At 41.8% G+C, this 25,292-nt stretch overlaps 1 protein-coding gene across 3 annotated transcripts in view; it reads right to left on the bottom strand.

The window, feature by feature from the left end:
• Positions 1-6,298: 6,298 nt before the first annotated feature.
• The window catches only part of LOC147336882 (uncharacterized), a 25,259-nt gene continuing 6,265 nt past the window's right edge, over positions 6,299-25,292 (bottom strand). The window contains exons 1-3 of one of the 3 annotated variants that reach the window (XM_086285670.1): positions 18,984-19,243; positions 12,446-12,551; positions 6,299-8,799 (exon numbers count right to left, since the gene is read on the bottom strand). In XM_086285670.1, the coding sequence (XP_086141796.1) occupies positions 7,258-8,799; positions 12,446-12,463 (1,560 nt within the window). In that variant the 5' untranslated portion in view covers positions 12,464-12,551; positions 18,984-19,243 and the 3' untranslated portion in view covers positions 6,299-7,257. Of the gene's footprint in view, positions 8,800-12,445; positions 12,729-18,983; positions 19,244-25,292 lie in introns of those variants that run through there. The other 2 variants (XM_086285668.1, XM_086285669.1) reach the window with 2 other exon arrangements.

Here is a 25,292-nt window from a genome sequence, read left to right as displayed (position 1 = left end):
ACCCCGACTCCGTAGCAGCAGGGAGGCCCCACACTCCAGACCGCAGTCGGACGGCCAATTCCTCCTAGCCCTCCCGGTCCAGCAGGCCGCAGAGAATGGGGGTGGGAGAAGACTCCAAACCTCCCTCCACCCGCTCATTGTAGTGTTGATGCATGTGTGTTCTAAGGTGCAATTAAAACCCAGGAGGGCATGGAGCTACCTGCCAGAGAGCAGCAGGTAAGCGCATAGTCCCTCCTGATAGCCCTCAATGTCTAAGTGTATTTAAAATTGAGAGGTGGGCAACGACGCCAGGGGTGAGGTGTACACCCTGATGGTAATATGGACTCCGTGATTGTGCCCACCCCTAAGGTCCTATATGTATGTGTAATGAGAGTGTGAATAATGTGAATGTCTAAGTTGTGGGATAAAATTGAGGCAGAGGCAGCCGGAAGGGGACAGAGGGGGGGGGGGGGGGTAGCCTCCTCTGCACCCTGGTGACATACCCCTACTCCAAGGCCCTGCATGTGTGGGTGGTTGTGGTGGAACGGGAAGAGGGAGGCAGCTGGAGATGGGGAGGGAAGGAAGGGAGGGGCAGGTAACCCCTCCCTGGGGCCAGCTCCCCCGCTGACCCCAGTAGGCACTCCCACACTCCGCGACCCGCCAGAGAAAGAGGGCCCAGGCCCATCCAGACTGGGGCCCAGTGCAGCAGCGCCTCCCGGCCCCACAGAGCCCGGGACAGTTGACCCAACCCCACCACAGAGAAAACTGCACCCACCCCACCATCCACTCATCTTCCAGACTACATAAGACAGTAAACGCCCAGGCTGAGATCTTCCTCCACCTCTCCTGTATCTCCCCCTCCTGCAGAGAGAGTCCCTGAAGAGAGGAAAGCTCCTGCAGATGTGACCATCTCCCCCACCAGTTGAAGAGCCCCCCAGGTGGCTCGACGCACCGGCGGCACCCTGCTCCAGGGCTGGGCCCCCATGCACCCACCCGCCCACAACCCCGGCAACACACCAACCAGGACCCAAGCCCCCGAGGCCCGGCCCGGGCCCCAGCCCGGAGACGGAGCGCCCCCAGAACCTCACGCCCATCCTGGACCCACCCAGGGGCAGCCAGGCTACCAGGTCAGTAACCCACGTCCGTCAGCACAGACCCTCCCCTAGCCACGCTGCACGCAGCCGCGAGGAAACAGTCACCTGAGAGCCAACAGAGCCCCCAACCGGACATGACCGCTACCCCGGCTGGCCATCTTCCGCTCCTACTGCAGCAAACACATCGGCGACAAACACATCCAGCGATGGATGACCGATGGAGACCACAGTTTCACCAAGAGTGGAAGGCAGCGCCGGGCGAGTTACGCCACAATTTGCCAATGGATTGTAGATGCTTGGGCTAACATGGCTGCTGGCACTGTTGTTCGAGCTTTCGCAAAAGCCGGCATCATTTCCGAGGAGCCGCACGGCACGGAAAGTGACTCTGACAGTGAAGAAGGTGAACCTGGCATGTTTGATGGAGATTTAGCGCAGCTGTTAAATTCAGACACAGAGGATGAGGACTTCGATGGGTTTGATTGATGATAAAAATGTGAGTACCAAACTTTGTTTTGCTCCTGCTTTATTTTTAAATACGCACACTTGTATGCTTGTGTGTTGTTGATGATGACGATTACTGGTAATAAAAATGTGAGTAAGGTACCGAACTCAGGTTTGCTCCCGCTTTATTTTTAAATACGCATATGGTACTTGTATGCGCCCTATGATCCAATGTGCCTTATGTGTGTGTTAAATACAGTAATGGCACACATAACTGAGACTGCGCCTTTTAGCACAGTGTGTCTTATGGTCGTGAAAATACGGTAAATTTACTTATTATTGTGAAATATTATTTCATGATCATTATTTTTCACAATAACAGAGATTATTCCTGAGGCATTTTATTTATTCCCAGCCATTTTTAATCCAAAATGTCCTTTTTTTCAAAGTCAGTCTTTATTTCAAAATCCCGTTTTTCCCAATGGCCTATTTATTTCATTATTATTACACATTATTTGACCACAAGCAATCTTTTCTGGTTTGACGCCGTCTTTGTAGCCAGAAACCAGCTCTCTCCTCGGCTTCCTCCACTACACGCTTCCCCCACGCCAGTCTCCTCCGTCACTATAAAGGGGAGAGTCATGAGCTCCATCACCCTCACCTGTGCCGTCCAACGTCCCGCCACCAGCCTCCACTGCAGCAGGCCAGAGACCACACCCCTGCCACAATAAGTAAAAGTATATCCTTGCAGTACCCTTAATGCTAAATGTGCTAAATTAACCGCTGCCTTTGCCCCTTTGGGATTATTCTTATGTCACTGGGATGTTGACCTTTGACCTTCACATTAGAGAGATGGGCAGACATAATTAGTGTATGAATTTTAAAGTAACAGGTAATAAAGAGAGTGTAGCAAATGTAGTCAGGTTTATTACTCTGTATCACACATGAGTGCCCGAGGGAGGCGGGGCTGACTGGGGAGACACAGGAAACAGAGAGACAGGGCTGACTCGACATGAAACGATGAAACGTGGGACACGGGAACAGAAACTAAACACAGGCTGAAATGAACACTGAGGGAGGGAGAACTAAGATTACTGAGAGCCTGATAAATAAGAAGAACAAAAACCAAGAAAAACAAGAGTCAAAGAAAACCAAAAACACAAAGCATTGGGCCAGGACCCACTGCTGTGACATTTATATGTGATAAAAACATTAAAAACTGCTCAGATGTTGAAATCTTTCTACGTATACTTTAGGTTCAGCTCTCCAGCCTGGCATTTGGTTAAGCATGATTCAAACATTTGATTTTGTTTAACTGGTTTTAATTATAGTTACTTTTTGTGAACATTTGTTGCAGCATTTAAAAATACATCATTTATTTTCAAACTTTTATTTGATTTAGAGCATCATATTTGACCAACGTAAATGTTTTAATTTCATATAAAATAACTGAAACAGTGAACTAAATATCTGAAATCTTTCCTTCCTTAAAAGTTATAATCCTACTTAAGTTATAGTGCAAACGCTTAAGCAACAAATATACTTGATGCTAATTAATTAATATTTCCCTTTGATGTTGCAACTATGCGGTCACTTCTGTCTTTAAACAAAATAATATTTTCCAGTTACAGAAATCATAAAGTCCAAACTACACTGAAAAAAATATGTTGTTGGATTTACTTAATTCAATGGTGGACATTTGTTGCACACAGATGTTTTGCTTTGGCAGCAACTTAAACAATTGAGTTAAATTAACACAATTTATTCAAGTTCAATAAGCCTGTGCAATTTGTGTTGATAAAATTTGACTTAAACATGTTTTGATGAAGTAATTTGAGCTCTTGGAATATTTTAATCCTTCACAATTTTCTCACTTTATCCCAACACCATTCAATAACTTTTACCCAATACTACTTGGTCACTTAAATACTACATGTTATCTTCAAATTACATTTTGCTATTATATTCTAGTATCAAATACACAATTTTCAAATGGAGGCCTTATAACAGATTATATTGTTCTCTTCCAAGATGGTTGCTGGCATCCACCAGTAACCTTTCAAAACAAAATGTCTAATTTCACTGCATTGACAGTAGGTAAAGAATTAAACTGACATTACTCCTCCACTGAATCTACATAAATCAACAGTTAAATAATGTCAGTTCTTCCGTGTTCTCTGGAATCAATCACAGCAAAGAAATTAGACTGTTTCTTTTGAAAAATGTTGGCAAAGAACAAATCAAGATCAAAAATCAAGATTCAGTTAAACAACAATTATAACTAAACAATTTGAGATAATGTTAGTTTCCATTAACATTAAATTAGGTTACTGAATTGGCAAACACCTTCCTATTAACATTACCCATTTTACCCCAATAACTAAAGAAATTAGCACTTGCAGGTCAAAACCTTTATTCAAGAGATGCAAAAATAACATTGATACAGTGACTGTCAAAAATTACAGCACTGATCATACTGTGACATGTTGGTTCAAAACAGCACACTTAGAAATATTCAACGTTCTTTACTTCAACTGAATGAAACTGAAAACACCATTTCACACGACCCATATGGGATATTTAGACTGTTCACGCTACATCTCTTCACTAGTAAAAGAAAGAAAAAATACAAAGAGAAATTTAAAAATGCTGCCAAAATGCTGCACAGAGCAAAAGGAAAAACAAACAACAACAAAAAAATGGCCCTGTCCTCATGGCAGTTGCAGTGTATATAAAAATGAACCCTGCGATCTGTTCCTGGAATTGAGCTTCAAAAATGCAGCAGAACAAGTGTGAGATTTAAATGTCTTCTCACCTAGAGCTGATCACCTTGCATGCATAACAGTGAGCTTTCCTTGCAGGAGCAGCTTTGTCTTAGTTGTGAGCTTTTCTTGTACCGGACTCTGCGTAAAAGGGTAGAGTGGAGACCATAATAAAGTGAATTACAGTAATCTAGTCTTGACGTAACAAAGGCATGGATAAGCTTTTCCAAGTCATTGTGCGGGATGTAGTGTTTGGCCCTGGAAATAAGGCGAAGTTGGTAGAAACTAGATCTGACGACAGCAGATACTTGTTTATCAAGTTTAAATGAGCTGTCAAGTAGCACACCCAGATTCCTAACAGTGTCAGGGAAAGAACTAGTGAGAAAACCAAAAGCATCATGAAGTTTGGCACGAAGAGCGTCACTGCCAAAGATCATAATTTCAGTTTTCTTATCGTTAAGGTTAAGAAAATTTGCCAGAAGCCATTGCTTGACCTCACACATGCACTCTCGAAAGTTACTCACGGACATAGCTAGATCATCATTCAGCTCAAAATAGATCTGGATGTCATCAGCATAATAGTGAAAGGCAATGTAGTATTTCTCAAAAATGACACTTAAAGGAAGCATATACAGTGAGAACAGGGTAGGGCCTAGCACAGATCCCTGGGGGACACCACAGCAAACAGGTACAGCGGAGGAGGAGGAGGTGGCCAAGTGAACCGAAGAGAGCCGATCGGAGAGATAAGATTTAAACCAATCCAAGGCAGCGCCCTTGATGCCTACAGTGTGCTCTAGTCTCGCCAATAGTATGTTATGGTCAACCATGTCATCAGAACTAACCACGACGCAAGAGGAACACTGATGACGTGCAACCCCATGACCCAATCTGGGGCAGTGATGTACCAGCGGAGTTCAAGTTGTGGACCACCGGACAGAAGGTCCTGCACTCACTGTTCCCATGGGTCGGAACTGGAAAAAACACGTTAAGAATTGAGACTCTTGACTACCGATTTGGACTTTTCCTGAACAGCTCAACAAAGATAAATAAGGCTCAGAATGAGGAAATCGACGCGATCAGAATAGTGGTGATGCAACACAGGGTCGCCCTGGACATGATTCTCGCTGAGAGAGGGGGCCTCTGTGTCTTATTCAACACCACTTGTTGCACCTATATCCCGGACAACGTGCACTCCTTGACCATGACCACCGCCCTAGACAAGTTGCGACAACTGAGTAATGTGCAGCAACAAGACTATGTCACGAACAATGAGGACTGGCTGACCTGGCTGCTGAGTGGCAGCTGGAAGACCCTCGTGATAAAAGGACTCGTACTGATAGGAGTTCTGCTTCTATTATTATGCTTGTTTTCTACATGTATCCTACCATGCATAAGATCCATGATTGACAAAATGGTACAGGCCACAGTAATTACCTATGTTGGACTGCCACTAGAAGATGAACCGGATGAAGAAGATTTAGTATAGAAACACACACACACATACTGAATGATGCTACAATTGAAAATGTTATAAGCAAGTGATTGTTGGCTGATAATAAAGTATGATTAAGTGAAAAATATTAACATCAGGAGGGGATGTTAAAGAAGAAACGCTTTTATGAGTTTTATGTTGCATTAAAGTACATGTTCATATTTTACTCTTAATAGGAAAAGAACAAAATGTACTACTCGCTCTGTTTATAGAAAGAGGAAGTTCACCCTATGATATTTATACGAACTTAGACACACACGCACACACACACATATATGCAAAATTAGAGGAAACTGCTATGCTTGTTTCACCCTGCTATAAATAATAAACGACTACTGCAGCTCGGTGTGAGTCCTCTCTGAGCCCTCACCCGTGCAGCACGTTAACCGTCTCCAAGTGTCTCAGTGTTGTTTATTCACCTAACTGTTTGATAACTGTAAATCTCTGACAACAGTTTATTTATACCATCTTCACGTGAACACATTCAAGAACATCACAGATGAAGAAACATTAAAAACTTCCACACTACATGAAGCAAGAAAAATAGTTTATTCCTTTATGTAGAAAAAACAGAAACATCAAACATCTCCAAGACTCTGTTTGAAAGAACTAAAAACCTTTGTTCTCATGGTTGTGGAGCAGGGAAATTATTTTACTGCTATTGTTAAATTATCATCATTATTACCATTGCATTAATAATATAATCTGGAGTTTATATTGTGTTTAGAGGTTTAAACAGTGTGTCTTTCAGAAAGGCTAAAAGTAACAGGACAGGAAACAGGCTTGGAGAGTTTTGCAGAAGTGAAAGTTATTTTGAGCAGCAGGCTAAGACGAGGCTTTAACAATGTAACAGATAGCTTTAAGAAGGCCTTAAGCAGTTATGACTATTTTATACACAATGCATATCTGTGCTTATTAAAGAGTTGGAGCTCGGTCAATTAATTGGGGGTCGGAAGCTTTCTACAGTGATCACTGGTTTTGATCACTCAGTACGAGAGAGCACTCCTAAGTCACTCTTTTAAAACTACTTTAATCACTTTTTGTTTACATAACTCACTCCCTTTGTCATATGGCTTCTTCTATTCCTCAATTACAAACTCAAATGCATTTTATTAAACATTCACACCATTGTATCATTCATACAAAATAGCAAGCTGTTCTTCATTGCATATGTTTGTGTTCTTAGCCAGGTTTAATCAGTGTCTATGCATTAAACTCCATGAGCTTGTCTTGTCTTTATAAGGTTAATGCATTTTCTGTTTGTGTATGTGAATTTGCATATGTTGCTTTTGCAGTGTGTCATTTTAAAGGTTAAACATGAGTTTCCAAAACGTTTTGCTGGAGAACAATGAACTATTTGACTGAGTTTCAATCATTTACAGACGAGCAAAACCAGGACAGAGAAAAAAGGACAAAACTGACTCAGTAAAAAACAAAAGAAGATCCCATGTAGATCTGTATTATGTAGAAGTTCAGCCCAGCAACCAGTTCAGTTCAACACAAGTTTAAATGATTCTATCTGAACTCTGTGGAGCCTGATCTCAAGCTTTTTGAGTCCGACACAGAAACCAGAGGATCTTTCTGTGTCTTCAGATTCACTGTGATCCAGTGATGGGAGTGATTTCAGCCCTGAGTGATCGCGCTGATGTTTGCACAGAGCAGACAATGAGGTGAATGTTTGGGCACATTGGTAACAGTGAAACAGTTTATTAGTAACGTGGGATCGTTTGTGTGCAGAGTATGAACTGAGATTCCTGAAGCTCTTGTCACACTGATCACAGCTGTAGTTTCCTTCCATGTGTGCACGTTCATGAATGTTACGACTATGTGACTGTGAGAAGCTTCTCTCACAGTTGCTGCACTTGTAGAGTCTCTTTCTGGTGTGGATCTGTTGGTGTCGTCTCAAGTGATGTGGACATTTAAAAGTCTTCTCACACAGGTCACATCGATAAGGTCTCTCCTCAGTGTGGGTAAATATGTGTTGTTGTAAGTGTGCGTATTTTGTAAAGTATTTGCCACACTGTTCACAGCAGTACACATCATGTCTGGTGTGAATGCGTAGGTGTGTATTTCGGTACCCTCTCTGGCTGAAAGTTTTTCCACAGATGTCACAGCTGTATGGCTTAATTCCAGAGTGGGTAACTAGATGACTCTGCAAGCTGCTACTGCGAGTAAAAGCTCTGCCACACTGATCACAGCTGTACGCTTTAACTCCACTGTGGATGAGTTGGTGTGTTTTTAGGGAACCCTTCAAGGAAAAAGACTTTCCACACAAGTCACAGCTGAACGGTCTCTCTCCAGTGTGGATGACCTGATGCTGTTTTAGTGAAGCCTTCAGAGTAAACTCCATCCCACACTCGTCACAGCTGTATGGCTTAATTCCAGAGTGGGTAACTAGATGACTCTGTAAGTTTCTACTGTGAGTAAAAGCTCTGCCACACTGATCACAGCTGTATGGCTTAATTCCAGAGTGGGTAACTAGATGCCTCTGTAAGTTGCTACTGTGAGTAAAAGCTCTGCCACACTGATCACAGCTGTACGCTTTAACTCCACTGTGGATGAGTTGGTGTGTTTTTAGGGAACCCTTCAAGGAAAAAGACTTTCCACACAAGTCACAGCTGAACGGTCTCTCTCCAGTGTGGATGACCTGATGCTGTTTTAGTTTAGCCTTCTCAGTAAACTCCTTCCCACACTCGTCACAGCTGTATGGCTTAATTCCAGAGTGGGTAACTAGATGCCTCTGTAAGTTGCTACTGTGAGTAAAAGCTCTGCCACACTGATCACAGCTGTACGCTTTAACTCCACTGTGGATGAGTTGGTGTTTTTTTAGGGAACCCTTGAAGGAAAAAGACTTTCCACACAAGTCACAGCTGAACGGTCTCTCTCCAGTGTGGATGACCTGATGCCGTTTTAGTGAAGCCCTCACAGTAAAACCCATCCCACACTCGTCACAGGTGTGTTTTTTCTCTCCCTTTCTTCTGTGAGGTTTGTCGGCCTCCTGAGAGCGCTGACTTCTGGCTCCATGTTGGTCCTGCAGTGACAGAGATACAAACAGAGGCAGTGAGTGAAATGCAGTCGTGGAACAAACTCAACCTTCAAACTCCATTAACACTAGTTTTAAACCTGAAGGTGGAGCGTGGCACCAAACACCTTAAAGGTCTCTTATCCCCACCTGCTGGTAGTTCTAACACATTACATCCAACCTGCTGTTAAAGATAATTCATGACTGTTCAAACACTAAAATCATGCCCATCCCTCCTGATTGTGTACTATTAGATTATTCTGTTATTATATGTTACCTTATATATGTAATCAAAGTAGTTGAATTAGAATACTGCTGTAGATCACATTATACCCTTTAATATAGAGTGTGTGAGCTGTATGTAGTGTAGTTCTCATTATACTTTTGAGTTAACAGAACATATTCACATATTAGTTCATTAGATAAATGTGCATCACTCTGTATCCTTGATCTGCTGGGAATGTGTTACACTGTTTTCTTGACATGCTTAATTGTTGAATCATGAAGAGAAGGTTGTAAGCAGGAGACTCTGTGTCTAAAGACAGGGGAGATAGATAGACCACATTCCACACCCCCACCTTACAGAAAGCAGAGAAACAACTGCCGAGGTCATAACTTAGGCGCTGTAACAGAGAAAAAATGTGATGTTTTGGCTTTTACGACTAGCTGGGGGCCACTAGAGACTATAAAAAGCTGAGCAACCCGTCACCATTTTGAGACATGTGCCTGACCCTCTGGTAGCATCTCTCCCGTCCGGACGTTGTAATGCTCTGACTGTTGAATTGTATGGAAATAAATGATTGTTGATTGAGCATTTATACACCGAGTATTGTCCTTCCTTCAGCCCAAAGATTCAAAGAATTCACACACACACACACACACACACACACACACACACACTATTTTTTATTTTAAGTCTTCATTGAAGTTTTGAATAATTCTCTAATTTTTTAAGGCAACTTATTCCACTTAAAAGTTGCTCTAAATGTAACAGTTTTACAAAACGTTACTTTTAACTCGAGCATTTACTAAATTGCAGCTTGTTGAAAACTGTAATATGATGATGTATTTCATCTGGATACTGCAGCTGAGCAGAATAAATGTGGTGTGTGTTACTAGTGCATTAATGACATCTTTCATAATGAAGAAGTGATACACAAAGAGCATTTCATAGCCATTGTCGGCAGAGTTATGTGACATTAGTGATGTTTGTACTTTCAGCGTTAACTTGGTTTTAAAGCCTTTAAAATATACGCTGTTCAATAGTCGACCTTAATCTGACAGAGAATGTGATGATTTTGTGGATAATTAAAGTCAGTCATATATCCACAAACACAACAAGCTGATGCTGCTCGGTTTGCAGTCCTGAACATCACAGCACAAGCAGGATCCACTGCACTGTTAATGTGAGCTGTGTTATATTGCTGCCTCTGTTCGGTGGTGTCGAGCCAAACGCACTTTAACGTGTGTTTGAACGAGCTGACGGTTCACTCGTTAAGCTGAAAGAAAGATGCTTTAATCACAGCAGTCACACATGTGTCCACTGCACCATCTGGAACTCTTGTTTACACTCGTAATAACACAAACACTAAATCCTGCTTCTCTGGTGCTGTTGTGTAGCAGTGTGTACACCTGAGACTGTCACCTGTCTGTCTGTCCTGCACTCTCTCTCTGTTTCTTTCTCTCTGATTGTAGAATAAAAGTATGAACATGTGTTTATAAGTTACACTTGTGTTTGAATCCTGCAGCTTATCACACATTTGATTTCCATGTGTGACAACTGCAAGTGTCCAGAGTGAGGACAGACTGAGGGAGCCACTGCTGCACATCATCTGTGAGGCTTTGCAGCCCTGATGATCCACCAGGACAAACTCAGCAGTGTGTGAGGAAGAGGAGGAGGAAGAGCCAGCAGGAGCTGACAGATGGAGAGAATAGACAGACTGTTCCCTGTTTGTGAAGGACTGCTAGGAAAGTTTAACATAACTGTCTGTGCTGAATCAGTCTTATTAGGTAATGTTCAAATAATGTGATCATCCCAGTGTTTCCAGTGTGGGAGAAAGTACTCAGGGCCTTCAAGTTACACACTATGAAAGGCAGCAATAAATTTAATGTTCAGAAACCTAAAGTCTGTATCAGCAGCAGAATGGAGCTAAAAATAAATGTTTGTTTCAGTTCTATGAAGCTTTGAGTATTTTGGATCAGTAGCTGCTGTGTTTGTTGCATCATATTGCTGTAACTGTTTATATGCTTTATATATTCTGAGCTAAGTTGATCTATAGTGTTACATCATATTCTATAAGGATGTTATGTGTTTGTAGACTTTCTGCCCAGTTTGACCCATTTAGCAGAAGTCAGCCTGTTTAAGGCTCTGATATCTATTCTGTGTGACTTAAAGCAGTTATGACATGGTCTGATTTTCTCACCCAATAAAGGAATATTTCATATATCAGTCTACTCTTCATTCTATCAGACACAGTTATCACAGCTCCTACATTTGCTTTTTACACATATATGTAAGCATTGAGCCACATTTAGTACCAACATATTAAAAGAACAATATTTGTCTCTTATATATGATACATCTGTATACACACTGTCACAGATACTTGTCTGTGAGTGAAGTGATTAATATAATAACTATAATATTGGCCATATTATATTTACATTACCACAGTGAGATGACTTTAGTCTCATGAACAACATCAGCTAATTGTTATTTACAGCTAATCTTAAACGACTGTTCAGCACAGAAATGAAGCCCAACAATCATGTTTCACAGTCCTGTGGTCTCAGCCTCAGATACTCATCAAATCACACAGAGCTCATGTAGAAACAAATGAACTAAATATGTTCTCCTTCATTTCTGTCAAACAAAGCTGTATGAAACGTTTCCAGCTGTTAGTATCATGGTTGCTAGGCAACCTGGGCAGCGCGATGGAGGCTAGACGTCCCATTTCACGAGCCTACGAGCCTCGCACTTCGGCCTTAGCGGTCTTTGAGTACGCGGCCCTTGAGGACTTTAAAGCTGCAGAACCTGAATTGGGATACAGCCATGATGATCTCCAGCCTCGTGCTCGCCAACATTCTCACCTGAGTTAAGAAGACGATCACTGAAATGGTCTCAGCAGGTCCTTTGATGACAGCAATGAAATGCAGTGGTAAGGCTTTTTGGGGATTAAGTTCGTTTTCATGGCAAAGAAGGACGATGCAGTTCATCTGATCACTCCTCATAACATTCTGGAGTGCAGGCAAAATGCTATTATAAAAACTTAAGCAGCAACTTCTCCAGGTTCCAATATTTATGCAATTCTCAAAGCTTTTGGCCACGACTGTATAACCTCTTCTGAAGTTTAGTGGATATTATACATGGTTATGCTCAGGATGTGTCGGCCAGTTTCCACTGGAAACGCCTTTTGGTTAAACTGTCAGCGAGGAATTTGCATTTGCACTGTTACATTTTTATATAACTTTAATGCACATAAACAACAGCTGCTTGTTTCAGTGAAAATACATTGATGGGTTTTTAATAAAGTTGTGCAGCTGTAAAGTATTTTGTCTGGTGTCAATTCTATCGTCAGCTACATCGTTATGGCAAATGTTCAAATGTATATGGTGATAAATATCTTTGGTCATATGGTCCTGCTCTGTCTGTCACCTTCTGTGTTGAGCTCATCGTTTCCTCTGTAGTGGCTGAGCTGAGTCCAAGGAGCTGAAAATGTTCCTCTGCTGCTCCGTCAGACTCTCCTCCTCCTGCTGATCAGCTGGGACACAAAACAGATCTTTGTTAGGCTCCACACTGCACTGAAGAGTCAAAGTGTCTCATATGTTCATCTGACAAGTAAAAGAACACATTTTTGTTTCCCGAGGTGGGCAACTTGTTGGAAACAAACACAAAAGGTTTGAGCACTGATACCTGCCATTGCTGCCATTGAAAGATGCAACGCCAGCAATGTGGATTGTCAAGACTCAAACCAATCATCAAGCAAAGACAACAGGGATCATTTGTTTCTCTTTATTTAGCATTCACAGCATTTGTAGTTGCCTTCTGTGCAGGGGAAGTCCACGCACACTGTGTGGTACCGCCATCCGCAGAAGGTGCATTCAACCTCTGTAAGAGAAACGAGATTGTCTGAGACTGAAATGATATTCACTAAAGAAGTGGTGATTTGTAAAACTTCACATTTTGATCCGGGACGTACTCTGCATGAAAACAAGCGCTCACTCTTCCTGCTCAACAAATGACAAGGGCGGAGCCTTATACCACGTGATACAGAAGCTGTGCCGTGTGATGCTAAAATTAGCAGGGAAACAACAACGGAGATCACGTCAGGGATGACGAGAAAGTGACAGGAGAAAATCCGTCCCGGTCAACCACCCAAACATCAATAACGGGAACCTTATACAGCGCTTCCCTATACACGTCGAACTCCCGCAGGCACAAAGACATTACGGAGGCTATCACTTATCACCTGACCAAAGATATGGCTCCATCAACACTGTGCAAAACGAGGGATTTAGGAAAACGATCAACACCCTAGACAAACGCTACACAGTGCCGTCCCGCAACTATTTTTCTATTGTCGCACTACCTGCTCTGTACACACAGCGTCGAGCAACGGTGGAGACGGAATTTCAAGCAGGACAACATTTTGCTGCAACAACAAAACGTGAGACATTTGTTGTTTTATGTTTATTTATTGTTATGAGAGAATCATGATCTCAATTCTAAGCCAAAAAATGGTGATTCTCATTTTATGCAAAATCGTGCAGCCCTAACATTAACACAAAACTATTGTTTCACCAGAGAAACACACATGAAGAGAGAGAGAGAGACAATAACAGCTACCAAACAGTTGTCATAATTCGTCACACAATGAGAAAAGGACAAATCAACAAGTAACAATGACTAATTAATATTAAAATCTGTAACATAATGTATTGTTTGGAGTTTAGTCTGATTGGTTCAGGATGAGCTGCCATTATCCAATCACACGTCTGCTTACCTGCATCTTTTCTCTTTTTTCTAACCTGAGCACCTGATGGCTTTGAACTTTTGTTGTCCATCTTCCATTGGTTTGAATTTTGCGCTCCAGTACAAACACAAATCCCCCAACCCGAGGATCAGCACAATTAACCTAACAGCAGGCACGTGCAGAGGGGGGGGCTAGAGGGGCTTGAGCACCCGCCCCTTTCCTGATGGGTGCCCAAGGTGCCCTTTTGTTGAGGCAACTTTTTTTTTAAAAATTATTATTATTATTTTTTTAATGTGTGTGTGCGTGCGGAGTCCTGTCTGTGCCCCTCAACAATAATATTTAACTATTAATCACAGTTTTGCTAAATAAAAGGATCTGGCTTGCATCAGTCACATGATCACATTTAACCAATGGTCGCCCTTGACGGCAGAACGCGCTGGTTACGAGCCGGGAACGAGCTCACAAAGAGCACGCGCATTTTTAGCAATCCGGAGCTGTAGGAGAAACACAAGTTAACTCAGAGACACAGACTGATGCGACACAACCAGTAAGTAGGTGTACAGCGCACACTGTAGTGTGTAGCACCCAGGAGTATTAGCTTATTACATACACGTTGGTAAGCTGTCTTGTTGCAACTGACGAACTGAAACAAACGAGTGTGCTGTGTGTGCAACAGCGCGACAAACATTACCTGTTCTTTTATTAACTGCACAGATAGTGCTGGTCACAGCTGCTGGCTACCTCTGTAAGGCTGTCATGGGTCTGTAGCTCTGTCACCGTTTTAGGGAACATATTTAGTTTTAAAGTAAGTTTCCGGGCTTTTCCTGCCTTTCTGGAGGGATTATATTTCACTAAAAACGATCTAATATGCATGTCCACATAATTATGCATTATTATAATTATAATATATTAAAAACACACGCTGTATTTTAAAGAACATACATTAAGAAGCAGATTATATTAGATTTATATTTTAAATAAGACAACATTTGGATGTTACAGCAGTAAAATGATTGTATCTCTACAGTTTAAACATGTAATAAGCTTTGCCCTGCACAGAGTGGATAGTGAAACAAATGGAATCATCATAAATACATTATTTCATATTTATTACTTCCCCCTCCTCTTTGCTTTATTAGTGTAGCTCTAGTAATAAATAATAACACAAAGTGTCATTGAAAGTGGATCACTCTTTAATTTACTTAATGACATAGCTGTGTTCATCAAGGAGTCCTATCACAGGGTTAATCTGTGGGAGAAACAAACCGAAAACACAAGACACAGACGCCTCAGTCCAATAGGTGAGACATGGTGGTGGGCCAAGCATGATGCCCTCCAGAAAATCTTTGGACATTTTGGAAAACCAGATGATGGCCTCTTCGTTGATGTAGTGCTGACGATGGAAGCCATTGAAAAGAGGGAAAAAGAAAAGCCAGCTGTTTGTGCCAAAGCACGAGGCTTTAAAGAGTGTCTCTTGAAGCATGAAACTGTGTTAACAGCACAGATATTTCTTAGAGTGTTTGAGCAAACAACTCCTGGGTGTGTGTTAACACACCCGAAACTCTGGCTGATTGGGTCCCACACCCAATTTCACACCTTGGCTCAGGCGATTAGAGGATCATCAGGGGGTCCTTTTGTCCCTCTGTGGGGGGTCACTCCCACTAGGTTTATATCTGGGACTCTCCACCATTTGACCTTAGAACTGAAGAAGCTTCTCGGATGAGAGGTGAAACGTCTTCAAGCAACTTAAAGAAGTCCAGACGCTTTTCTTTGCAAGCTCCTTTGACTACGATGACCTGGATGACTGAGAACCTTCACAGACATATGATAACTGGAGTGTGCAGCGTTTCCATGAGCAGTTTTCCTGCATCTTGACTCTTGTGTGTGGAGTGTTCATAGCATCAGCATCATGTTTTTGTTTATTTGTTTTGTTGGGTTGAAAATAATTAAATAAACATGTGATCATGCCTATGGATCATCATGGCACATATCTCCAGCCATATGATTTATTTATGCAGATGACAAAGTGAGTGTGAATGTGTCTGACATCACAGTGTTTTTGTGCACTGTGCAAAAGTAATTGCCTCTGATTGTGAGTGAGAGCGGTGATTTTGCGGATCACAAGCTATTGTAAAGGAAAAAAAAAACTTTTGAGGAGAACTGAGGAGACTGTTGGAGTTTGACATTTGCCACCTGTGGAGTAAAATGGCAAGAAGAGACAGTGGAACACAGGACAAAGCTGAAGGAGAACTGCCGGCTGTGGACTGTTGAAAGAGTGAGATGACAACAGAGTGAGAGTAAGTGGAAACACAGAGGAATGCTGTTATTAAATGTGGGAAATCAAAATTTGGGTTAGCAAACCTGGGGAAAAGAAAACTGACTGCTTAAGTGGGAAAATTGTGAAGGAGTCTGAAACAAATAGAAACATACAAAATCACACAAACAAGCAGAACATGAATTAACCCTACTAACAATTCCAAACACAAAATGACTCATGAAGACTCATAGCACATTAGTTAAGAAATGATTAAATAATAGCAGAGAAGTGTGTAGGAAAGGCAGCTTTTAAGAACATGCTCTGCTGGATATGCAGCTCCACAGACATGCATTAGACCTGCCTAATAACACAAACACCCATGCAATGAAAATTAGCTTGTTATCATTCATCAGTGTAAAATAGTGTCAATTTAGCAGACACTTGTTATCAAATACTGAATTTATCCTTAAAAAAAAAAAAAAAAAAATTTGACTCTCTAGGTTGCAGGACAACAATTTAACCTTTGTGGGGAAAAAAAAGATCCTGGTTTGACTAACCAGTGATCAGACAATAAATTTAGTGTTAAAATGGTAAATTGGGAGAAGCTTCCTGCTTGATTGATGCAGCAAGTGATTTACTGTATGAGGGGAATTGTCTTTTGTGATACTATTTTGAACATGCTTTCCTGTTGTCCTGTCAACTTAGTGGGTTAATAGCTGATATGCAAATTAGTTGATCGGTTTTAGATTAATGAAAGGTGACTGAATTCTAGCACGAGTGAATGAGATGTGTTGGAGTTGTTGTGTTGAGTGGAGACTCTAAAACACTGAGTTTCCTGCTTTGATGTGCGAGTGAATTCTGTATCTAGATACACAACTCTGAATACGTCAGAACAAACTTCTTTTATGAAGTGCATGACAGCATGTCACATGTTTTATGATGAAGGGAAAAGGAAAATTGAATACAATAGATCTGTGGCCTAAATGAGTGAAGAGCACAGACCTGGTGATTAAACTCATAGCTAATAAGACATTAGGGTTATGTTGTGTGTTGTGCAGCTGATGGTTGGCTTGGAGTGAATCTAGCTGATGATTTTTCTTCTGTTGTGAAGTCGAGCCTGCCGATTAGTATGATGGTATGATGAACCATGCTAATGGTATGATTTACCCTCCTGAGATGAGGAGTTTGTGTCATGACTTAACAAGGCCTTTTTATTTTGATACTTTCACAGTGCACTGAAAGTTTTGTTTGATAATCTGTTATTTTTCATTTTATCTTTTGAACAGGCACTGATTTTGTTTGTCTATTTCTTTTCTTTAAGCAGATCTGCACGTCAGAAATTAAAAGTGCTATACGACCTGTCGAGAACGCCGTTACAAGTGAGGTTTCTCCACATTAAAATGGGCTCAGGAGAAAGCCACTTATTTGGGCCAATTATTAAATGAATGTCCCAGCCTAAACCGGATTCAGCAAGGTAATCCGATCTAGAAGTTCTTTTTCTTTTTGAAATGACGTCATTTTGCTGGAAGTGGAAACTAAATGCGACGACAGGTTCCACTATCAGCAAAGAATGAATGAATGAATGGAAATAAAGAACAAACTGACTGACTGGTAAAAGCTGACAGGACATGACCACGACTCAAGGTTAACCTCCACCTAGACAGGACAAAAAGGTGGATGAATTTATGTGTTTTTTTTGTTACAGGAGCAGAAAGATGACAGCAACATTCGCAGTTGCATGACGATTTAATCTTTTAAATGCCATTTTTTCTGTCTGTGAATTTACTATGTGTGTGTCATTCACTAACTTGTGTTGCTCACAGACATTACTGTGAGAAAGTGTACACACCTGCGCAGCGCTAACATTTACATTTCTTTTTACAGCAGATGATTAATCATGTGTTTGATCATGTGATTTATAAGAGGATTAGTTAATGTTTTCCTACTACAGGATTTCTGGGTTTATATGTGACTGTCATTCTTTCCACAGCTAGGGTTGGCTACCTTTATGGTGTTTTTATGGTACCTCTGGAACCTGTTGACCTGTGTCTGACCTCCGTCTGACCACAGTCAATGTGTATTGCTAATGTTTGTTTCTTTGAGAATGCTGTGGAGGATTCGGCAGAAGCGGACAAGTGACATGAGTAAAACAAATATGAGGTTACTGTGTTTCTGGGAAAGTTGAATATGGGCTCTTAGCTGGCCACTTTGAGCCCATAGGGATATATGAGTGGAGTGACTTTGCTTAAGAGAAGTCACTGATTACATTAATGTTAACTGAGCACATGGGATGATCCATGTCTGAGGCAAATTAGGGAAATAATTGTAGTTTCCCGATTTGAGAAAACCTGCACGTGACACTTGTCTTGCTGATGTTGAATGCTTATTACTCTTCTGATATATTGTTTATAAGAGTGAAGTTGATTTTATTGTATGCAGGCTCCTGGTGGAGCCAGTTTTTAAGACAGGGATCCTGGTTTGGTGAGTTGACGCATGGTTGTCCATGCGTCAAGAAGTGGGGTCCAGAATTAACATTAAACAATGTTTACTATTATTGTTGCAGTGATTTGTGTGATTAGCTGTTTATTTACAAGTATTAAATCTATGCAAGTGGTGCACCCATGTTCAGATGAGGCTTTGATGGCCTATTAGTGAAGTTCACTGAACTAAAGAATGTGGTTTGATGATTGTTGACATGCTCTCCAAATAGAAGTCTTTCTGAAATACAGGTGCAGCAGTGAGAAGCGAGAAACATTCCAGGCATAGCCCAGGCAGTGGTTGAGGACAAAGGTCAAGCTGTTTGGGGCCCAGCATGAGATCAGACCTTGGAGCCACAGCAAGGACCATGAAACTGCCTGCAAAATAGCGGAGAGACCCTCCTGGATTTATCAGAGCCACTGCAAAGAGGTCGAGGTCCCAGGAAATCCCAGCACCCTCAAGACAGCACAATAGAGAAATCTCACACTTGGTTGTTTCGGTGGTGAGGGGGGAGTGCTGATTGAGCCCCCGTAGGGTAAGCTCGCACTTCAACCTCCAGCCTCTGATCAACTCTAGGGCAACCAAGTGCCAGGCGTGACAGCTGAATCAGCTGAACCAGGAGGAAGGCAGAGAAGCTGAGTGTTTTGAGACAGATCCAGCAGGCCCAAAATCAGGACTATCCATGACGAGAAGGAGTGCCTGAGAGGATCGTCCACAGGATGGGAGCTGAGGCCAGGAGAGAGACTTCAAGAGGATCAGAGATCATCTTCAGCAGCGTTGGGACAGGAAAACTCGAGGGATGACGGGAGCGTGCCAGGCTCCATCGACAGCGCAGAAGGAGTTCGAGGATGACATCATGATTCTGTGAAAAGCACAGGAACCAGAAGCTATGGTGGTGATGACAGCAGTTTCCTATGAACATCACCTAATGCTGTGCCACTGTACTGTGAATACGATGATACCCTGAAGACTGCTGGGATCACAACAGCAGTAAGATAACGGAACCCTGCACCCTTTCCACAGAGGTGTTTCTCTGCAGAGCGTGGACAATGAAGGAGTCATAAATATCCCCCTCACAGGACGAAGGCTTGAATGAGGTGATGGGGGTTGGTAGAGGCCATAAAACTAGAGTGCTGAGAGGTCTGCAGCTTTGGAAATAGCTGAGACCCATGTTGACAAACAACAAAACTAACTAGTATGTTTGAATGTTTATTCTACATACATTCGGACTCTGGTCCTATGGACAGTGATGGAAACAACTGGAAGAGACATTCATGACGCCCTGCAGAACTCAAACCACTCTGCAGAGAGACATGTGATTTGCACACCCAGAGAAAACACCACCAAGCTGAGATGGTTTTGAAAATGTTACTTTCTTATTTTCACTATTAAATTAACAATTTCTTTGTTTGCTTGTAGGATGCAGTTTGCCATGAGATGAGATCACTGAATGGGATAACTAGGGATGGGTATCGTTTAGGTTTTATCCAATACCGGTGCCAAATCGGTACTTTTGAAACGGTGCCGGTGCTCAAACGGTGCTCGAACCGGTGCTTAAAGAATGGAGAACACAAAATTGGTCCAAAAACCTCTCATATTCAGCTGGTTTTTTGTAAAAAGATAACAATGTTAGCCTTTTCTGCAGCTATGGGGCATATATGGTATCACTCTTAGCTGGAAGCAGTGCTTAAACAATGGAAAAAATACAAACTTTGTCCAAAAACCTCTCATATTTAGCTGTTTTCCACTTTTTCTTTGGTCATTTTAGCTTTTTTGGCCAGGGTGAAGGGAGCATCTGCCATCAAACAAGAAGACAGCCGCATGTAGCTATGATGATGTTTGCTAGTTCACCTTACATGCATTAATGTAATAATGTGGTTAGCCTACTCAATGTAAATTACACACGAACAACATTAAGCTACTCACGCAGAGAAGAACGGCTGCTGCTGCCATCCAATACGGCGCATTTCTCGGCTTTTAAAAAAAAAAACCGCTATGCGTCGCCAGGTGTTTCATCGGATTCGAGGTGTTACTTCCTTTGACAGTATCACAGTATCAGCTTAAAGCACTTGTTGCTGCTGAGTTTGCATATTTTGCTGTGAAGTACAGCCAGACTTTTGACCGCTTTGCCTTGGGGATTTTTAATCTGTAGCTCTGCATAAAAGAATGTACGTACCTGGACCCGCCTACTATCCTCGGAAACGTAAAATGATTGGCTAGAAGTGTATCACAGCTCAGGAAAAAAAAGCACCGAAATAAAGCACCGAAATGTGCGCTGCTTTTCGGTCTGGTTACTACCGTTTATGTCAGAACCGGTGCCATCATGGCACCGGACACCGGTACCCATCCCTAGGGATAACCGCTAATACATTTGTTAAACTGTGTATTTTTTCAGTAATTTAGGGTGATTTGACATATGCTGAATATAACAATGTTTGCATTGAACCTGTCAGACATGAGGTATTCGTAACTGGGGACTTTTCAAGCATAAACGTCAATAAGGGGGGAATGTTAGATTTTGTATTGTTGATTGTCATTTATGCTTAGAAACATTTACTCATATATGCTTAGAAGTATATAATCATTGGTAGATTGAAAGGATGTCTCATCCTAAAAGAGGTCTGTATTAACTCTGTGTAGAGGGGGGTGCATACATTCCTCTGCACAGTGTCCTGGCATGGATCACACTCCCTAGGAGAGTTTATCTTTGATTTATGGTATAGCAAGCACACGTATATCTGTTTAAGTATAAGAGCCTTTTGTTAGATGGACCCAGACGTCCTGGCACCAGCTAGCACCAGAGTCTACACAGGGTCACATCTTGACCCCACACAGATCTCTCACACACACACAAATCACACACCCACATACACACACACACACCCACATACACAGGCAAGGTACTCTTTGTTTGTATGTAGACGTCATATGTTAATGAACTTATGCATATTCATGTAACCTCAATAAAAGAACAGTGGTACGGGAGAACGGATGAGAGCAACTGGGGTTAAGCGAAGGGACGGCGCTTTGTCCGGTTTTCTCCCGTGCACGAGAAACATGAAGAAGCTTGCCTACTTGTGTCTTGCTTTGCAGTGTAATTATATTGTCTCCAACGTTCCAGCGGATGGGTTCAAGCTACAAACCTATCATAGGTAACGAGGTAAGTTCCATGTCTGAGTCAGAGTCGTCTGGGCAGTGTGCCATTGCGATTTCAAAAAAATTAAGCCGCTCCAGGGCACAGCGCAGTTATTGATATAGCAGTAAAAGAGTCAGTTAGGTCAGACTAGAAAGACAAAACTGCAAAAATGCGTTCAAGATTAAATTTAGAAAAACCACATATAAAATTTCGCCCAACAACTGAAATTAGACTGGAGTGATCAGAACCATGTTATTACAATAGCATGTCTGCAACACTAGAGCTCAATGCAAGATTAGTTTTAAGTCGTTTCGTTATACTGAGCCGAAGACCAGCACCAACGGTTGTAGTCGGCCAAGCTATCACTTACATGTGCTACAGTCAGTCTCAGCAGAGGGAAAGGGGAATGAAAAGCCAGCAGAAATGTTCATGTCCAGGCTCTCCACAGAAGAATTAATCCTTAGAAGACGAAACCAACAACAAATAACAAATCCACGGAGTCCATTCGCGTCGCGGAGTCAGCTTCTCTCTTTTTCTTTCTCCTAAGCGGAGCAGCGGCACACCACGGTATCCAGAAATTAGTCGGGTCCCACCTGAGCTGAGGCTGCGGCCATGGCTGGAGAAAACGTCTGAGCGTCCGCAAAACTGGGGGGATTTCCGAGACAGTTCACGTGCTAGAAGAGAAGAATCCTCGGCGGTAGGGCTGGGCGATATGACCCAAAATTCATATCTCGATATTTTTTTTTAAAAGCCATAAAGTAAGAACAAAATGAGAGTTCTTAGTCAAAGCTGTGTCCCAGATGTCACACAGGCACTTTTATTAACATAGAGCAGATGTACATAAAATTTACTCAAAAATAAATTATGAGCATTTATTAAATAATAATGCTCCATAAATAAAAGAAAACAATGTTGTTTTTGTGCATAACAAAAAGCTCACAATTGTGCAGTCAAAATGTAAACTAAAAGACGCTGAGCATAGTAACAAAGACAGATTTCACAGCTGCTCTGTTCCCAACTTCTACTCTGTGACTGACAGCATTGAGTTTGAAATCCTCTTCGTAACCACGTCTCTGAACAGGTGCCATTTATGGTCCTTATACACAGTAGGGTAATATTACGTTGAAGCACAGTACGTATCACTCCGCGAAGGCTCCTCGGTAGCCGTAATGCGCCGACAAACTATCAAGCGGTGCAGCACCGTAGTTTACCAAAGTCGTAATAAAACATTTTTGACAGATTGCTGAGCGCTGTGTACCACATAAAATCGGTTCACGGCCATCAAACACAACCAGAATTCATACATAAGGTGCGCTGTCAACTTTTGAGAAAATGCAAGGATTTTAGGGTTAGCGCGGTTAGCTCGTTAACACGTTGACGCCGTCCAGCCCCACTCACTGGTCGATGCGCAGTAACTCGTTAACGGAGATTTGCCGTGTCCATCTTGTCGCTGCCTGCACGTGAAGCAATGGGGGAGGAGGGGGAGTTGTCTTCAGTGAAGGCGAGGCGGAGTAACGTTGCGTAGAGACAAAAGTGGACGAAAGAGAGGCAAACTTGCGGCTCCACAACTATAGTTATAACGTAACATAGACTATATCGATATAAAGGATATTGTCACATCTTATATCTCGTATAAAAATATATCGATATGTTTTAAAAACTCGATATATCGCCCAGCTCTACTCGGCGGGATGCAAAAATCGTCTGAAGTCCAAGGGGAAAAAGTTCGGGCGCCAGTTGTAACGTGCAGTGGAGATGAAGCCAGCCGCGGAGGTGTGCAGGTGGATAGCGAATGAGCAACAGCTTCTGACTTTCCAAAAAGTACTCATTTATTTACAATATCAAAAATAAAAGTGCTACCTCTACCACACATTACTAAAGAGCACACTAGTCCGCGTACACACGGGAGCATCCATTACAGGAGTGCGAAGAAGAACAAAAAGGGGGTGACACCAGTTGTGAGACAGGAGGCGCCGCCATGTGGTGATACACTGCATTACAATAGCAACTGTTACAATATAAATAATGTTCTGAGAGGCTTTTTGTTGGTTGAGTCTGAAATTGATTGTATGTACAATTCATATCCTTATAAAACGGCAGAAATATGGTGTTTTATTAATAAACTTACATTCATGGCAGTGGCGTGTCTAGAAAATTTTTGTTGGGGGGGCCAGGTAGGGGCACAGATTTGGAGAAGGGTGGCAGATGTAATTGGCAGATAATGTTTAAAAAAAAATTCTACCAACCATTAACCATAATTCAATAATCCTGTAAACCTAATAACCGAATGCGCTTTTAACTCTTATTAGAATGAGATTTTAACCACTCCGGTGCAAAGTTTTTAGATACTGCGTTGATAAAGTACAAGAGATACAATCAGTGCTTTGTCAGTGTTTACTCAGCATTCAAGGACAGCAATATTTGCAGTGTTTTTACTGACATATAGTGCACATATGTTTTGGGCAAAAACATTTTTTAATATTAAAATACGAACATTTGTAGCAAACAATTGACAAATTAGCCAATGCCAATGCAAAACTTTATCTGCCTGTTAAAAAAAGAAGATAATCTTCTCACAAACTGGTGTTTGATTTTGAAACAGGGAAAAAGTGGGGAAACAACTGAAAAGACTAATATTTGAATAAAACCTGAAAGCAAGTAAATACTTTCTTTGCTTCCTTATGGTAAACTTTGGTAATATTGATAAAGAACAGCACTGGCTGATGATGAAATACAGTCAGCTGGCATGGTGACACTGCCAGTATTAACCTGCAGGGCTGGACCGGTACAGAAAATCGGGCATTTTGACTAGAGTCCGGCCCACCAGGTATTAAAGCCATAAAGCCTTTGAATGAAAACAAATGCTGTTGTGACAGTGATGTACAGTTTTGTTGGTATATGTATGATTTCTATACATTTTACGTCAGATAAAAACTTTGGTTGTAAGATTTAGATAATTATTTAATAAAAGCTAGATATTTTAAATGAGAATAAGAAAGAAAAGTATTTCTTTGTGCCCCCTTTCCCTGTTAATGCCCTACCTGCCCCCTGGCAAAAATTTGCTAGATCCACCCCTGCACAGTTACCAGCTGTCAGCTACATAGAAAAGGATCCTGGTGTTGTTTGTCTCTCAGAAACAGTTCATAACTTCCCTTCAACTCATTCATGTGACCTAAAAGGTAAACCTGTTTCTCCATCACCTGTTCAGCTCTGATGATTCAGTAAGGACATCTCCTGGTTTCATCTTCATGTTTCCCTCTCACCACATATACACAAACCGACATCATGACCAGCAAAGTGGGCGATAAATAAATGAGAGAGAAAAGCCGATCAGCTGATCATTGATCAGTTTCATGATTGAAGTAGCAGCAGGAGAGAGAGGGTGAGAGAATGAGAGAAGAAGAGGCAGCTGTGCAGCGTAAAGACAGAATAACTCCAGCTTTGTGTCTTTTTCCATTCTAGCTAAAGTCCGGGACAAACTGCGTCTCTTCTCAGCTCAATACGAAACGTGTAATATTTTCTCTGAATGAGGGACCATTCCATTTTTTTAAGGAGCCGTTGGCATGAATAAAATAAAGTTCACTATCAGTAACATCATAGCACCCACCCAGCTGTATAAAAACTCCATCAAGCTGGCTAGAACGCAGTACGAGTTATT

The sequence above is a fragment of the Aulonocara sp. 'chitande type north' Nkhata Bay genome, linkage group LG3, assembly GCF_057382095.1.
Source record: "Aulonocara sp. 'chitande type north' Nkhata Bay isolate Kocher_YH1m ecotype deep benthic linkage group LG3, A_spYH_male_GT1.1, whole genome shotgun sequence".
In the NCBI taxonomy this organism is placed as follows: Eukaryota; Metazoa; Chordata; class Actinopteri; order Cichliformes; family Cichlidae; genus Aulonocara; species Aulonocara sp. 'chitande type north' Nkhata Bay.
This window is presented reverse-complemented; position numbering and strand designations above follow the sequence as displayed.